The 18,072-nt window shown below is 41.2% G+C and overlaps 2 protein-coding genes across 2 annotated transcripts; both read right to left on the bottom strand.

The window, feature by feature from the left end:
* Positions 1–2,385: 2,385 nt before the first annotated feature.
* Positions 2,386–4,997, bottom strand: sod1 (superoxide dismutase 1, soluble). The gene is made up of 5 exons (XM_029518757.1): positions 4,885–4,997; positions 3,736–3,832; positions 3,581–3,650; positions 3,002–3,119; positions 2,386–2,780 (listed from the first exon to the last, which is right to left on the bottom strand). The coding sequence occupies exons 1-5, from the start codon at positions 4,951–4,953 to the stop codon at positions 2,673–2,675; spliced, it is 462 nt and encodes a 153-aa protein (XP_029374617.1). The 5' UTR covers positions 4,954–4,997; the 3' UTR covers positions 2,386–2,672.
* Positions 4,998–5,398: 401 nt separating this feature from the next.
* On the bottom strand, positions 5,399–16,271 carry scaf4a (SR-related CTD-associated factor 4a). Its single transcript, XM_029518982.1, has 19 exons — positions 16,123–16,271; positions 14,479–14,562; positions 14,301–14,345; positions 14,050–14,211; positions 13,821–13,953; positions 13,296–13,432; positions 12,983–13,174; positions 12,720–12,805; positions 12,518–12,602; positions 12,043–12,219; positions 11,806–11,879; positions 11,451–11,641; positions 11,184–11,284; positions 10,737–10,850; positions 10,408–10,564; positions 10,190–10,317; positions 9,750–9,903; positions 9,345–9,500; positions 5,399–9,103 (listed from the first exon to the last, which is right to left on the bottom strand). The coding sequence occupies exons 1-19, from the start codon at positions 16,150–16,152 to the stop codon at positions 7,905–7,907; spliced, it is 3,405 nt and encodes a 1,134-aa protein (XP_029374842.1). The 5' UTR covers positions 16,153–16,271; the 3' UTR covers positions 5,399–7,904.
* Between the last annotated feature and the right edge of the window lie 1,801 nt (positions 16,272–18,072).

The following is an 18,072-nucleotide window of genomic DNA, read 5'->3' on the forward strand; positions in this document are numbered from 1 at the left end:
AGGAAGGAAGTATAGAGTGGCACATGGGAGCAACTGCCATCCCCATGCAAAGGAAAAGGCTTTTAAAAAGCAATGCAATTTCACCCATGCACTGGTTATTTCTAGGAAATGATACACAAGCTATGAGTGTGTGTCCATGTATGTTTTTGTGTGTATGTTTGTTAGCTACTGCAGGGCACAGCTGTTCTGTTTAATATCATGGATGAAAAGCAAAGGCCAAGATTCCAATTTCAACCCAAACTTTCCAATCAAAAAGTGTTATTTATATTTTAGTAGGTCGGCTTTCACGGCATGTCTGAGATGATCATGAAATTTAATGTTTTTATGTATCAGCAGCTACAATAAATAATTAAATAATTCTTCTCATTGTGTCATCATACGCCTGCGGGTCCTGTGAGTATGAATGTGTAGACCATTTACTTGAGGACATTTCCAGCCACTGCTATGGAATGCACCGCTGCACCCCCACAATGTAAAAATACACAGAATCCCCATGAGAGCATCTTTAAATCTTGATGAGGACAAAAATGTGAGCTGATGTCTTTGTGTTGGTGAATCCAGCCAAAGCTTGGCAGAATTTGAATTGTGAAGGAGCAATGCCCTCTAGAGGATGATACACCTTAATACCCAGAACAGAAAGGAACTGATTTTTGAACGGCATTTTAAAAATGATTTAAATTTATCTGACTTTAGTAGTTTTCTGCTGACACCGAATCTACTACTACCCAGAGAAATTAACCAGGCTTGAAAAACTTCTAACACGTTCCAACATTGCCTTGAATATGGACATTTTTCTTACCTGTTGCTTGTTTTTCCAGGCATTCAGTTTCATGACTCAGACCCAGATGTCTGCCATATTTAAGACGTCTGAAAATGTGCAGGTACAATAACACAGGTGCAACACAAACATTACATGTGACACATCAGCAATTCATAATTCCTAAATCTGATAATTACACAACCTGTCACGTTTCGCTCTCTGCTGCATTTAGAAACTGCAGCTCTTATGACAAATTATCCTATTTATCGTAAAAAAAAGTCCAAAACACTAATATAATTAGGAATTAACCTTTTGACACTTTAAAACTCAATTAGCTTTAACATTTATTTTAAAAAAACCTGTATATTTACACTAAGCTAAAGTTAAAACATTTTTCTTAAAAAAATAAATAAATAAAAAGCAGTAACCATGAGCTATAGTGGAATGAAAGGTAATGTAATACAAGTGCGGTCATGACTCACCTGAGGTGGTTAATCCTTCTAACTTCTATCTGAATAAGACATTCATTTTCAGGCCCAGACAGTCCTCAAGTACTTACTTTATCTTCATTAGTTTTAAACAGCAGAAACCAGCCACTAAGAACATATCTAACGCACTAAGTTTAAGTATTTCCAAGCAAAAAGGCTATAAATTCATTGAGTCCTGCATCAGAAATAAGGGCTGTCAGTTGGACTTTGCAGTACTCCACATACTGTAGACTGATGAATTTAATAAGATTAAAGCTGAATAAAAATAACTGATTCAAACATTTAAATGAAATCAATTTAGGATAATATCTAATAATTAAAGTCCTTTAAACCAGGTTACAAGACTGGGGCCAGAGGACAGATGATGGGGGACCTATGGGAAAAAGGAGGCACTTTGGGCATTTGAGAAATACATTAATTTAGAAGAACACATAAGGACAAATAGAAAACTGTCCTTTATCTGAGCACATTTATTGTTTGGACACAATTGAGCAGCTAAATAAGGGAAGTGCTGCAAGTCATCAGCGGCTGAAATTCAGGAAGGTCAGAAGCACCGCTGTAGAGAGAAACGTTCTAATTTAGGCAAACGCATAATGTATACTAAGGTTTTTGAAATCAGGTACATGTGCTTTTTCCTTGGTACACTATAAGAAGGTGAATGCCGTTATCATACAAATTTAATTAAAACCCAAAAATGACTGATGCATACCAAATATCGAACTTCTGCAGCCCATGTCGGGATTAAAACATGTAAATACGATTGCATTATGATGTATATAACGCACTAAATATTCTCCCTTAATAAAGCCACTTAATTTTATAATATTGATCAGAAGCCTGTATGAAGGCTGAGACTGACAATAGAATATCAGCGTCTGAACTGGAGGCACAGAGCAAACTTTAATAAGGCCAAACACCTGTGCAGTTAATGTTATTGCCACTCAGTAAGATCCTCAGAGTTGAGTTGATAAGTTTAAGGAGTAAAAATGCCAAGTGTGAATGAAGTCAGTTAGTGAAGCTTGAAGACCACAGCTGATTTCATTGCTTGGAAAACATGCAGCGGCCTAATGTCAGACAGATTTTTCCATTTGGACTGTCAACCATCTACATGTAAACTAGCCAAATTGTCACAAACCTTTCGCATGAACTGACAATTTATTGGTCAACTTTGTCAATTGTATACATCCATTTATTACTTGTGCATAACCAATTCTCTGGGACCAAAACTAGTCTGCAGACACAAATCCATCCATACAATTGTAAGGACAAAAGAAGAGGATAAAGCACAGCTCAGCTACTCTTGACTAGACAATAAAAGCCACAGAGTATTGAAAAAGGACAAAGTGTCACATCAAGTAACTATATTGGTCTTATTAAGTGCTATGGGGAAAGCTATTTCCAGTGCTTTGAGTTCTGGTCATTGTTTACTGGGTAATGCCAATGACTCCGCAGGCCAGACGTCCACCAGCATTGCCTGTCTTTAGACTCTCTTCATTGCCTCCTTTTCCCAGGTCATCTGCCTTCTCGTGGATCTAAAAAGAAGAAATCAGACGTCACCAACAGTTCATAGCCTCAGTTTGTAAGGTGTGGCATCATGCAGGCTTTTGTTCCTCTAGTGCGCCACATAAGCCTGAGGCTAGTCTCATGAATCCAAACCAAACAGTTTTAGTGTGGTACTTTTCCTTGAGTGAAATATTGGAATAACTATTTAAAAAAAAAACAAATAATTCAATTCAATAATGAATGTCCTTACCACCATGGTTCGGCCAATGATGGAGTAGGGACCTCTGAGGGTGATCATCTTGTCAATAATGTTTATCTTGGCAACATTATCTTGTCCTGCAATCACATTCCCAAGGTCGCCAACATGCCTATGCCCACCCCAGCAAAAAAAAAAAAAAAAAGTCACAAAATGCCAACATGCATGACCTTACAATGTCAACTAAAACATTTTCACATCTAGACCTTTTTAAAAACATCATTGATTCAAGACAAGGCATTAGGGGACGGACTGCTTTGTCTAGTTTTCCCATTGGATCACTCCCAAACCACCATGCAAATATTCTCTGCTCCAAGAAAAACAATTAATCCTTTTATAGTGATGTAAATAATTTACTTCAGAAAGGATGATGACAGACTGGACTTTTAGTTCCATCCAGAGAGTAAAAATACACACAATTTTCACCTTGCTTTCAGGGGCACAACAACATCATAGTCAACAACAATTAAAGAGTTGTAGCAGAACATTACTCATCTACCCCCCACATTCACATTTAGTGAAATGCATGCCGATAGATCTGACCTGACTACACTTCTCTCAAGTTGGACTCACCTCTCTTCATCATTGGGACCAGCATGATTCTTGTTGTGGGGATTGAAGTGAGGTCCTGCACTGATGCACCCTGTGAAAGATAATTCAGCCTGAGTGTGCACAAACTAAGTTTACAAACCTGATGGTTTTACATTTTCAAGACTTCCAAGACTTACCGTTGGTGTTGTCTCCAAAAGCATGGACGTGGAATCCATGGTCACCAGGAGTAAGACCTTTGATTTCTCCCGTTACCTTCACAGGGGCTGAGTCATTCTAACACATAACACAAGGACAGCACAGCTCATAAATACAGAACCTACAGGGACACAAAAGAGAGCTGTCTAAACCAGGTGGCTTAAAGGACACTGGGCTGAAATAAATAAGGGATTTTCACATGCAGATAGGTTATTCTTATCCCCTGCTAATTTTAAATGTTGTTAAACATGCATTTAATTGTTACTGAGAAAATAAATAGAAACTAAAAATTATGTATTGCAGCGATTTAGAGGGAGACTTAATATGCAAGAATATAATAGCATCATCAAAATTGGATGCACTTGATGTTTCGAAATGTAGCTTAGTCATCTTATTTCGCCTTGGATGAATCTGTTTTACTGTCAGCAACGAGGCCAATATGGCAACAAGGAGGACACACAGTGACTCAGCAAAAAGAAAATTCAGGGGTCAGGGTTGGATCATTTTTATTTATTTATTTTACTACTGACAACCATTAATGTTGCATCATTCTGGGTCTGCAGAGCACCTGCAGACTGAAGGTGCTTCCTATCTGCCAAAAACTCACCCTGCACCGACTAAAACTTATGCAACTGGCATTTTCAAACACATTCAGCGTTGATCATTAACAAACGGGGGCCTTTACACGTCCAAAGGTTACCACTTCAGCGACAAACCCCTCACCTAATTTCTAATGAGGAACTGCGACGTTTCCCGATAATTGTCGATCTGTAACGTCTCAGCCAGCGTCAAGTTGCACGTTGTAAAAATGTGCACGCCGGTCGACTGCAAATGCAAACGAGCATGATACGGTCAGATTTATAAAAAATGATAATCAGATCTAACCCGATGCCTTATCGTTCAGAGCTAAAGGGATAGCTAGCTTCTTTAAAACCTGACCTAACTCGATCAAACTCCTAGCTTGCGAATGGCGAACTTAGCTAGCTTAGCTTCGGAGCGCTAACGTCACGGCTGAAACTCTCCGGGTGTTTTTCTTTAAAATAAACAAACAAACAAATAAAAACACGTGTTAAATCACTAACTGCCTGCACACGGCTTCGTTTGAAAACAGACAAAGCTGCAGGTCTTACCTCCTGCTCAAAGTACACCGTCCCGGTGGTCTCTCCGGCTCCCTTCAGCACGCAGACAGCTTTTTGCATTTTTGCGGCAGTTAGCGAAGACAAGCTTCTCGCCGTGTGACCCACAGGAGGCACACAAACCATATGTCCTCGATGGGCGGACCCATAACGCGAAACAGCCAATCGGAATGAAAAGCGGCACAGCGGACCAATTGTGATTGGCTACTGGCTATGACATAAGAGCTCAGCTCATTAAGCGGGTGGTCCGTAAATGACGGAACAGAAAATAAGATATATTTTTATATTTATTAATTCATTAAAAAAAAAAATCACTTGATGAATTTCTTTGATGGCTAATACTCACAAATGATGTGTTTAACGCATGTTTATGTGCTTATCAGTAAACCACTAATTCGGTAGAGCTAATTCGAAGCGTTCTCTGAATGGGAGTCTTGGAGGAGAAGAGAAATGTGACGTGCAAATGTGTTTGTCCCATTTTTTTATTTTTTTTTTTTATTCTGGGGATGTACAAAAAATAAAAACAAATCTTACCTACAGTATGGGTATTGAATGGTAGGCATGTAAGCATTGACTGAATTATTCAAAATCCCAGGAAATATCACACGTGGCATTTCATGTTCAGTGTGGTTTAAAACAGAATATAATCCAAATAAGCAAACTGATTTGGTAAAAAAATAGTTTATTAAAAACAATTTCCTATGGTTGAAATATTGACAATTTTTATGTCCATGTCTTTTTAACAAATCATAGAAACATATGTCAACTTTCAAACCATGAGGAGTTAAAAACATTAAAGCAAAGGGCCTCTGTTATTCCTTCCAAGTCAGCCTGTTTCTCTCTGATAAACGAATCACAGATTATAAACAACAGTTACCATGACGCTATAGAAGTGTCATTAATACAAGCATATTTACAGCAATGTGTTCCAAACGACACTATTCATTTCAACATTTACGTTTTGCCCTCAGTGCCTTCGTGTGAGAATAATTCAAGAACAAAGGTTGGGCTTGCAGAATTTGAGATTCAGACGCTGACAACCTAATATCAGATACAGAGTCTTCAGTGAAACTGACAACCAACTTGTGTTTATAAAAAAAAAAATAATAATAATTCACAGGGTTTTACGTTGCATTCTTGTGGACAAAAGTCATTTATGATTTTGACTGACATATGTTAGAGATATTGCAGAAGAGTCTAAAATATAATCTGGCTCTTTTGTCCAATTCAAGATCCCCCCCAACCCTTTCCTTACACAAAGAAAAGACCCCCATAAACATAAAGCTTAACGAACCTGCTGCTAAATTGTATTTATACAAAATGCTCAAAAACCAAGGTGGCACCTGAATTTTTGCACACTTTTCGTGGAGTACTTTGAAAATTAACGTGTCAGATTTTCCTGTATTGGACCTACGAAAGGTCCAGCTTTGTTCATTTCACTGAAAAAAATTAAAACATACACCTTTTTGCAGGAGTGTGAAAGTGGAACAGTAGAAAAAAAACATTACTAAGAGTACATGTCAGATAATTTCCAGAGGATTTTTTTGACTTCATGTTAATGTTAGTTTTGAAAAAAATGTCATTGTCAAACATTTAACAGATATCAAGCTGAGAATCTTGAAGTTTTTAAACAGCTGTTCATGTGGGTATGAGTTAATTTATTTGAAAATGGATGCACAGCAATGTCTATTTGTCTGGATCACTCCAACTTCTGAAACAAAAACCAGAAAACCAACCTGGACATCCCCTTTTTCATTCTTTAAATGTTGAATCTGAAACACCTGTTAGCCTATTACTGAAATTGTCTAAGGAAAGGAGAATTTTTCTTCTCAAAAGTCCTTGGTTTTCAGCATCTACAATGCTACAATATTTTTGTAACCAAACAATATGACTAAAATATTTTTGTGACAAATTTCCTATAAAGTGGCACAAGTAGGTACAGCAGATGAAGAATGTGAGATACTCATTTTTTCTAAGTTACATTAGAATGAAAATACCTTTTCCCCCTCAAGGAATTAGCTCTAATTCCATTTATCAGGAAATTTTTTTTTAAATAAAATAAAATCATACCCCCCAAAAAAACAAAGAAAGATTCAGACTGGATCCTTGTAAAAAGTTCAGCTTATGTGTTTTTATGTCTCAGTACCAATGGAATTATTAAAAACCTGACCTAAACTTAAATAAAACCACATTTTCTGAGTGAATTTTAAAGGACATTGGGAATAGGCCAGTTACTTTGCACTTGTCACAGATCCATCAATTACTGGACTGAGTGTTGTAGAATATTCAGTGTAATTTACCCCCACAATCCACCAAAAAATAATAATAATAAAATAAAAACCTACAAGCAAGTTCACTGGATTTTAAGGCCACAATAGTCCTTCCAAAGCTTTGCCCAAGATGAGATGACAAAACCAAATAACAATTAATGGTGCTTCTATTATGATAAATTTGCAATGCTTGACATGGTAGTTTGGCAAAATTAAAAGAAAATATGTTAAAATTAATATAGATACCTTGCTGTGGAGAGCAAGTTATCACACAGATAAGGCCATGACGTTAAAATAAATCTGTGCCACTGATTTCTCAATTCGTCTGCTAATGAACTTGGAACATTGTGGACTGTGATCACATTTATCTTAGATGGACAGAGACAAGTTACCATGCAGGCACCCCATTCACTCTTAGAAGTCAGAAAGGAAAAAAAACTAGAGGTGACAACCAATATTTTGCGACAGCAATTTTTCCAAATGGATTTTCTTGTGGTTGTGTGTTTTGAGACATAGATACAAAATAAAACCATAAAAAAAAAGTTCTATGTTTGACAACATATGTGGGAGGTGTTTGTTGTTGTCAAGAAATTTTTTACTTTCCAGAAGTTACCAACGATATACAAACTGTGGCTAGTTAGTATTCATCTGCCAGGAATTGAGGTTGGATATCATGGTGACAAAACATCTTTGTCATCTTTCAGTGGTTCACAACGGTCTTGTCTGGGGGATCAGTGAGCCAGACTATGATGCTGCTTCCTCTTTTGTTTCTGTGGGTGCGTTTTGAGCAGAGGGTAAGGGCTCAGAGGACGTCTGCTGTCCTGTGGCACTATCTACCTCTGGGGCTGAAGGTACAAGTTCTGATTTTGCCTTTTGAGAAGTTTCCACACTTTCTTTATTGGTTTCCACAGTAACCACAGCAGTCACAGAGGGTTGCTCCATGATGGTAGCAGTCCGGAATTTGTCCATGTTTTCCAACTCGGCCAGTCGATCATCTCTGTCCCATCGTGTGGTCCTCTCTCGCCGTTCAGACCGCCGCGGCCGGTCCCCTTCTTTTCCGTCAGCTCCTCTCCCTCTATCTCGACCCCCACCCTCTACCCTTCCCCTTTCTCCTCCCTCCCCCCGTCCATGCTCTCTCTCCCCATCGTCACCCCTCCCTCTCTCCCTGTCGGTGTCTAGACTACTTCGCCTCTCTCTCCAGTCCCGCCTGTCTCTGTCTCGATCACGGTCCCGATCCCGGTCCCATCCTCCTCCCCGATGATTGCCGCTGTCCTCTTGCCAGCCTCCGAGCCTGTCCCTTGAATCCATTCTATCACCACCAACTCCTCCTCTCCCTCCGTCACCAAATGAGCGCCTTACACCACCAAAACCTCTGTCCCTTTCTCTATCTCGCTCCCGGTCCCGATCCCATTCCCTATCCCTGTCCCTCTCCCTATCCCTCTCTGGCTCACGGTCCCTGAAACCAGGTCTGTCTCCCCTGAATGATCGTCCATCCATTTCTTCAGGGCCTTCCAGGCCACGAGGACCTGCTGGTCTGATAAAAGGAGGTGGAGGACCTTGAGGAGGAGGTCCATGCCCGTGTGGAGGGAAAGGGGCCCTCATATTGTGGGGAGGGGGTATCCCAAAGCCTCCTTTAGGTGGAGGGGTCTCATGGTGCATCATTTGAGGATGTGGTCCTCTGGGCATCATCTGTGGCGGCATAGGGGGCATGTTGGGATGGGGGGGTCTTGTCACGTGGGGTGGAGGGAAGCGCTGCATGTGTGGTAGTGGGGGAACAGGAGGACGTTGGAGTGGGATTATACCGGGCCGTGCACCAAGCAGACCACCAGACGGGGGTTGGATATTTCCTGGGTGACCCCCTGCAAGAGCACCTGGAGGTCCAGCTGGAGGTATACCTGAAAGAGCGCCTGGCGGAGCACCTGTGGGTACGCCAACTTGGTTACCTGATGGGAAAACAAATACAAAATGAAGTTTTTATTAATCATTAATCAATGTAACATCTCATTGATTATTACAATGACACCAATAGAAAATCTCACCCTAAACCTCAAATGAATGATTCTTTTAAGTGATGACAGATTGCCATAGTTTCAAAGGCCAAATTTAACCAGACAGTTTTTTCAAAACAGATGGAGAAACTACAAATCACTCAGTGAAAAAGTGAGTGGAGAAAGACGGACTGACCCATAGCTCCCATCTGGTTGTTGAAGATGTTGGGACCTTCTGGCACTTCGTCATTTTTCCTGTTGCCCAGGCCTGTTGGGTCCAGAGGTGGGTCCTCAACTCCACCTTTGGAAGATAGTGGGGGAACTAGAGGCATTGCCCCTGGAGGAGGGAAACCTGCGACAGGAGGGTTGAAATGAGTTAGCTTGTCACTTAATGGTTTCAAGTCTTTGTTCATTTGTCAAAAGCTGACAGAACAGACTAAATGAAACAATATATCATCATGCAAATCATGTACAATGTAGGTCAAACAGAATTAACGACAGCTAGTAGCTAAACCTGGATTCCAGAAAAACTGCGTGAGAGAAGGCAACCAAATGAGAGCCATTGAGAACTTGTTTGATGGCGAATGCTAGGAGGCATTACCTGGAGGCATCTGCATTGGATTGAAGCCAGGTCTTATGAAAGGAGGCGGTGGGACACCTGGGGGGAAAGAAGGTGGAGGCATGCCTATGGGACCAGGAAAGACAGGAGGCTGGAGAGAACCCACACCAACCATTGGCTGCTGCAGTGGGGGAACCTGAAATGAGAGATTTACTACAGATGTCAAGTGAGAAAGTTATGTATTGCACCTCTCACTGTTACACTGCAGAGACATATTAGTGCATAATTTTATCCAAGGCATCTCACCTGTTTTAATGTAGGTATGGACTAGATGTTATGTTGGTTTGTAATGATTTAAATGTTATGCCCACTTACATTAATCATGAATGATCTGTTGTCAACAATATTTTCCTTTGTACCAATTACAGATCAACAATAAGAGCTTGGAATACTGGTTACAGCCTGCAGTTTTTGCTAATCACCTGTGCAGGAGGAGCAGATCCAGCAGGCACAGGTAACAGCTGTGTCTCCTCGGGCTGCTGTGGCTCTGACCGGCCATTGTGGGTCAGTTCCTCTGGGTGGTCTAGAGTCTTCCTCACTCCACTCCACTCTGGGAGAGACAACAGTTCAGAGTGAAAAAGCAATTTGATTATAGTTTACACTGAATTGGATTTATGTTTGCTCTGGTCAGAGTTTTTACCTGGGGATAAGGTGTCTACATCTAGTATTCCTCCTTCTTTTAGCTCATCCAACTGATCTTCTCTGATTTTAGACCAGGGTATGTAGGTGACACCCAGGTCCACATCCCAGTACTGTTTGAACTCAGCTTTTATACCCTTGTTCAGAGCCCAAGCAATCTTGGAAGGGACGGGACAAAAAAGACAACATTTCTCAGCTCTTCTCTTTCAGGTGGTGACTTCTTGTTTGACATTGTTTTACAATAATGTGAAAATGTGCCTTCTCCAAAAATACAGTGGTACTTCGTTGCAGTAGTATTTCAGGGACGAGCAACTTATGTGGCTCACTCACCTTGATGGCTTTCTGGTTAACTTTGTAAGATCCTCTACTAAGCTTCTGTAAAGCCCTGAAGGCATCTTGCCTGTGTATCATGACAATATAGGCACAGCCACGTGGAGGGATCATCTAAAGAGAGGGCAAACAAATAGATGAGCAAAATCAAAATGAGATTTTCATTGAGCTCCCAGACTTGTTTGGACTCACTATCATTACTGCCACATTGGGGAAAGCTTTGTTAGTATGTTACTAAATATAGGTGTCAAAAAAAACAACAAAAAATAGTTTATACAGTAGATTGCATGAAATACAAAAAAATACTACGTACAGTGTGAAAATGTGTTATAAGGATACAATAGGACACAAAAAAGCACTCATCCTTCATATAGATGAGTAAATTTGCTGATACAAACGACAGAACGTATTCACAGCTGGCTCAGTGAAAATTACGACTCCACTTACATTGATGGATTCTATCTGCCCAAACTCCTCCAGTAAACAGGCAACATCTTGCTGTTGGGTTCTTTTGTCCAGCTGGCCCACCCACAGAGTTGTACTGCAAACTGAAAAGGAAAGTAAAAAGGTACCATGAACAAAAGATACTTGATGTCAGTGGGTTCCTAGCTTTGTTTTTGAAACCCCTATGATGCCATCCAATGGCAAACCTAACAGATCATTTCAGGTGCTAATTACTTGAATAGCTATGACTATAATCACGTTGTGACTCACTGCTTAGCATCTCGCTCTTGGGTGGTGGGAGGCCTTTCTGACGTCGCTCTCTCTCTTTCTCTCTGTCCATGCGTTCCTGAGAGCGCGAGCGCGGGGAATGGTGACGGCGGTCTCTGGAGCGTGAGCGGGATCGCCTGTGCCTGGACCGCCGTGTTCGGGAATTTGATCGTGACCTCCTCCGCTTTGGAGACCTGAAGTAAAAAAAAAGAAGGAAAAAAAAAAAAAGAAAGGCAATTCCCTTAAGTGCAAATGAACGTTTGACATTTGGCATAATGCAAAATAAATGGAAAAGGACAAATTCCAGCATAGAAGAGGGATCCTAGACTGAGAAGACTAAGACATTAGAAAAGCTCACCTGGAACCAGAGTGTGACCTCTGACCATGCCTGCCATCCCTCATAGTTGAACGGTCAACATCCATTGACATATCCTTATAAAGTATGAAGAAAAGCACAATTATGATTTGGTGATGTGTTCACCTATATGACTGCCAAATAAATGACATGTGACAGAAAACAGCTCTTTCAGCTCAGTAACCGTTTATACAGATTTCTGTTATCAGAATGTAATTTCAACAGAAAATTTTCATCTACCTGTTGTTGCTGGGCAGCATTGAATGGAGAATATACCACTGGGAAGCCCGGATGCCCAGTAGAACCAGGGAGGTGCTGCCCTGCCAGAGCATGCCCCATAGGTTGAATCAAAACTGGGAAATTTTGTCCTGGCGGTAAACCATAGGCCTGGAGCTGGCCATTAGGAGGGAGAGGAACCTGTGAATGACAGCTACGGTAAGTACTGTGCACATCAGTATTTCCAAAATGTCCCGCATGTCACATTTTTCTAAAGGTGTTGGGCTTCACAAATGAAGAGCAAGTAATGTACTTTTAATAGTACATGTGTTACGTAACCCCTCTGAAAAAAAAACTGCAAACATTGATTTGATAGCATTTTTTTTAAAGTTAAGCAAATATATGAAAAAAAGAAAACATTGCTGAAACAAAGAAATGGAAGAATAGACCTATCAGGAAACATCAGCTTTTTTAAAATATGAAATTTTGTTCTTACTACCTGCTGTGAGAGGTCTTGCGACATGTTAATCACTGGTGGCTTAAAGTGCTCCCCATGCTGTGGGAAGGCTGGAGGCTGCTGCATACTGTGATGATAAAAATACACCATCAGCTTCACGGCTATTTCATTTCTAAGAAAAGATAAATCTACCAGTTTTTGGCATCAGATATGCTGCACCATATGTAGTGATTCAAGAGCTTACAAGGAGGGCTGTGATGAAGTGTCTTCTTTCTTTGTCTCTTCTCCAACTTCTGGTTCATCATCATAGTCGAAACGGTCAAGTAATTTCTATGAGAGAAAAGGACAATCAAATGTAAAGAATACACAAATTAGGTCATTTGTGATAAGGCAGATTTGCACTTTACCTTCCTCATACTGTTATAAAATATGATAACAGTGCCCAATCTCAATCATGTTGCAAAGAATTAATCCTTTCTGATCACATATGCAAAAACAAAAACATACTCTCACCTTGTCAAAGGCTGTTTTCTGCATGGTGGTGTGAGTGGGTTGGGTTGGCAGTGGGGGTTGTGAGGTCACCATACTGAGACCAGCTGTGATGTTCTGTAGTTGTGTTTGGCTAGCATGGAGAGGAGGCTGAGTGTTGGCCTCAGGCTTCAATGGCTGCTGCTGAAAGTTCTGGAGCATCTGTTGAAGCTGCGAACGGCAGTGATTTATTTGTTAGTTATAGTCTACGAAATGAGCAACAAAAGGAATGGAATACAAAGAACACGACTGAGGTCTGAGATAAGGTTCATTCACATTAGTACAAACTCACCTGCTGACCCTGTGAGGACTGGAAGAGCTGCGCCACAGCAGCAAAGGCATCAGAGTTTTGCAGCTGAGCAGCAGACGTCATGGTGGAGTTTGCCGTTACTGCTGTAACTGGCTCTTTGGCTGGAGGTGGAGAAGAACCTGATGGATGAGAGAAGAGTTTTAAAATGTGTGGCAAACAGAAGCATTTAATACCAATATCACCCAATAATGCTTCATTATATCAATACTACATTGTTTTTTGCAACATAACTGTAAATTAAGTCTTTTGGCTGCTACCATGTTGGATCATCACACGCATGTATTTCATTCATTGCAGATCGCATTCCTCATTTCTGACCTGGATTCTGTAGAGCTGAGGATCAAACCACCAACCCAAGAGTCAGGGGGCTACTCAACTAGTACCCATTGTAATATAATTGTAAATACTTTTTTTGACAACCCTATTCAAGTTGTGTCTGTACTTAAAAACAACACCATGGCCTTACAATAATTACAACATCATGCACATAATCACACTATTTTTTACCTGATTCATCTGTGCCTGTATAGGGTGCAGCAGCACTGCTGGAACCAGCAGCCATGTCCAAGAGGGGCTGAATAACCTCTATCTTGAACACCCCATTCTTCTGCCACAGGTTCAACACTCGCACGATCTTACTCTACAAAGGAGAATAAGGTACCAAAGAAAATGGTGTCGGAGATGGAATAACAGTCAGCAATTTTACAGCAAATTGTCAGCCAGGTCATGTTCTTACCCTGTCCTCGACAGGGCAAAGGCAGAGGTTCTCAAAGGTCCCCGTAATGTTTTTGGTAAACCTTGGACCAAACACATCCTTATCTGGTCCAAACTGGTGTCTGGACTGCCTAACAATGGAATCCACCACATACAGGCCTGCTACCTTATACTCAGGCTTACACTGGGAAAAGTAGGAGAAAAAAAGATTTTATATACAAAATGTATACAAATTTAGTGAAGTGATACAAAGAGTTAAACCTTTTGTCTCACCTTCTTGATAAATTTTTCAACAATCTGGACCACATGTTTGTAGAGCTGAGAGAGAAGAAAGAAATCATATTAAGATGAAGTGGTCAAATAAGAGATATCATTTTAGAAATACAGAGAACACAGCGCAGACAGACAAACAAATAGCTCTGGAATAAGGGAATGCCAAACTCATTTTTACTTTCATAGCTTTGATGGCTGATTTGGTGATGGAGATCATCTTTGCCCGAGAGATTGGGGGCTTGGAGTCCATCAGTGAGAACAACTAGACGTAGAGAGAGATAATAGATCAGTGAAACAAGCATAGCCTTTAGACAGAATTAAAAAAGACAGAGAGGGCAGCACTGGTGCAATGGCTTGGTAAGTGTTTTAGAGCTGACAGAAATCCCTTACTCTCCATTGTTTTTTTTTTTAATCTCCCCCATCATGTGTCTTCCAATACCAAAGACATTTACACGACAAGCTCAACAATGCAATGAGTTGTAGAACTGATCCTATGAACTCTAAGTCTCAGTCTTTTACAGATGTTTCGTTATTCAATAAGTTATCAGTAATGATGTGATTTATTTACTCGGCAAACCTTTCACTGGTTGATCGGAAAAGTGACACTGTGATTGTTTATTGATTTTTCTTTGTCAATTCCCATTTTGTCAGAGTGTTTTATTCTTCATTATGCTCTGCTGTAGGCCTGGGGCTGAATGCTCTGGCATTTCAGTAAGATGTGCTGCAGCTGTTTGCAAATTGCATTAAATCCTTCATGAGGAGCCAAGCCAAACCAGGGCCTGCTTTAATGAAACCAAATTTTAGATCCTTCGAGGAGAAGATCCAACAGTTCAACACACAGCTGCATAGCTCTTATCATATATAATACCAAGATACAGCTCAGATGGTGCGTAGAAATGAGAAATAAACTGTACAGAATCAATGGCTGTTGGCTGTGTGCAGCCTGACAGCTGTGAAGTGAATATAGTCATTACATTGCTTAGACTGAACTGATGTGAAAGATTCTCGTTTAGACAGCTTTTTTTAAATAGGTGTTTGCAGGGATGTGCACACATATGTCACTTTTTTTTTCTCAACTAACAATGAATTGCATGGAGGAAAAAAAAAGCAACTACTTTCGGTGTCTGAGAGAGATGAATATGTCGAAACTGCAAAAGACTTTTCAGGAAACACTCGAGAGTGCTCATGATTTGGTGCAGTAAACAAGGATCAGGACGAGCCAGATACCTGTAACTGTGTTACGGATTTGTGTTTTTCCAACCTGTCTATGTGGTCGATCGCCTGTACGAGCCACAGCCAGGATAACTCAAATGGGCCATCAGCAGAAAAAGGAGTAAACACTGAGACCTGTGCATCGACCGGACTTTTCTGTGTCAACATCTTGTCCCAGTGGTCTTCCACCGACTTGACTGTGCATTTTATTGAGGCAGTGTGACAATAACACCACGGTAGTGCCTGCTGGGTAGCACGTTTATCAACACCAGCGTTAGTCACCACACTGCCAATGGCCAACATTACTGCTGAGGGCCGATGTTGATTGGCTAACGTTGTGTTTAGCTTCCTACTGTGCACAAAAATCCCTCGATCTCTTCCACAAACGACCTTAAAAAAAGAATATATATATGTGTGCTCGGCGGACCTGCAGCACGCACGCTAACTCGGGCTAGCCCTGTAGCCAGATAAGACGGACATGTCCGGCTAGCAGTGTGAGCAGGCCCGCGGCTCGGTCCTGCACGACTAGCTCCGGTGCAGCACAGCACCATGACCAGCACCGCCTGGCTCGGCGGGTTTGGCGTCTGGGCGAGCCCCGGAGGCGGCTTACCTCCTGGTTGAAGGCGTTGACGGCGTCCATGGTTGCCCAGCGCTCGCAGCCTTCCCCCCTCTTAGCTCCCGATTCCCCGCTTACATCGATGTTTATCCAAGGAAGGGTCGGTACAACATGTCCGCTCCCGGTAGCTAAACGGCGGTTAGCCTAGCATCGGTAGCTGTCGGGGTCGGCGGGTGCGGCAATGCATGATGGGATTGAATTCTGTAGTTCCGGGTTCTGTCCACTGGGCGGCCGGCTCACGTCAGAGGTGATGGCACTGTTTTATTTTATTTTATTTTATTTTATTAAAAGACACGTTAACATTTAACAAACAACATGAAAAATGTTTAGACAGCAGAAGTAATGTAGAAAAAAAGTGGAAGTGGCTCAAAATGCTGCTTTGCTTCTGACGAATTAACACATTTAATCTGACATACAAATAATGAAATACTACCCTCTAACATTTGGACAGGGTGTCTTGTCACACACACACACACACACACACACACACACACACACACACACACACAAAGAAACATGCAAGCCAGCCCACATGTCTATGTAAGGATACGGCAATGATAAATTGGGGCCAAATTTGAAATTAATTACTTTCATCTGATATTTCTGGGGTGAAGATAATGCATCTCAAAGTTGAGGATTATATAAGAAATATTCCCTAACAGGTGTATCACCTTTCTAGAAATTTAGAGCACGAAATTTATTTGTGCTACGTAATTTTGAAAAGCTCTTCAAAGTCATTAAAATTGCTGCTAAGATCGCCTTTATGGCTGATTACAAGAAGGCCTGTCCTTATTTTAGAGGCCTGTATTAGATGGCAGGGCACAATGCAATGACTTTGTGCTTGAAGTCATAATTTAACTATAAAAATTACATAATATCAGGCTAAAGAAAAATGGCCAGCGGTTCCAAGCTCACCAATGTCTGGACTTGAGGAAAGTGTATGTTCCTGTAGTATAACATACCTCCAATAGGTGGTGGTATGCTTACACGTTTGGTTCCATGTCTGGGTGTGTGTTTAAGTGTCTAGAAAGCATGGTCCAGCAGGCAAGTAAAATTTCATGTACGTGAATGTAGCTATTCTTCTCACTCCCTCCAAGAATCCAGCTAAAAACAGGGCACATCTGTACATATAATTAAACCTGATAGTAAAACCACAAAATGCATCTTAATAACACACGACAGAGTTGAATCAGCAGCTCTCACGGGTCACACAGTTGTTTATTGCATTGCTATTTATTTTATTTTTTTTTTACAACATTTCATCATGTGATCGTGTTGTTTCTGCATTTTGGTTCAAGGTGCAAGATCAATGTGCAGGAAAACCTGCAATACATTTACGTTAGACCAGACAAACCTGAGCTGAATCCAAATACTGGATGAAAATTTGCCTCAAACTGTTGCCCCTCCCTGCAGGTGTCCTCCTTTGAGCGATGAACCCCGTGTTAATTAGGCCAGTGAACACCACCATCCATGACAGGACATGCTCTTTTGTCTGTCGCTGGACAAAAACTTTGCAATATTTGCTGCCACAACAAGGTCAGCCACAGCCGACAGAACCAAGAGGGAATTACAACAGCCAGATTTTATCGTGTCTTTATCTGAAGCTGACCATTCATCATAAACATTTAGGCTATTTATGGCCATTCTTTGCCAAACGTGTCCACCTCTGTGCCAGTGGAACAGCGGACTGGGGCCGGCCTGGGTGCGATCATTTGTATTCGTATTTATTTATCCTGGCACGGTTCGAAATTAACCTGACCAAATTGACGACACGGGCACTACGCTGTAAAGGTGTTGTTGTCTCTGCTGCTCTGGCTACAAATGTCTTCTTTGTTCACAGCCATGTACAGTCTGAGCGCACCACGCCGAGCAGCGGGGCAGCGGTGCCGGGCGGAGTTGTCCCCCTTGTTCTCACTTGCGCTCCGCCCGCATGCGCTGATTGGA

This window comes from Echeneis naucrates, chromosome 14 (genome assembly GCF_900963305.1).
Source record: "Echeneis naucrates chromosome 14, fEcheNa1.1, whole genome shotgun sequence".
Taxonomy (NCBI): Eukaryota; Metazoa; Chordata; class Actinopteri; order Carangiformes; family Echeneidae; genus Echeneis; species Echeneis naucrates.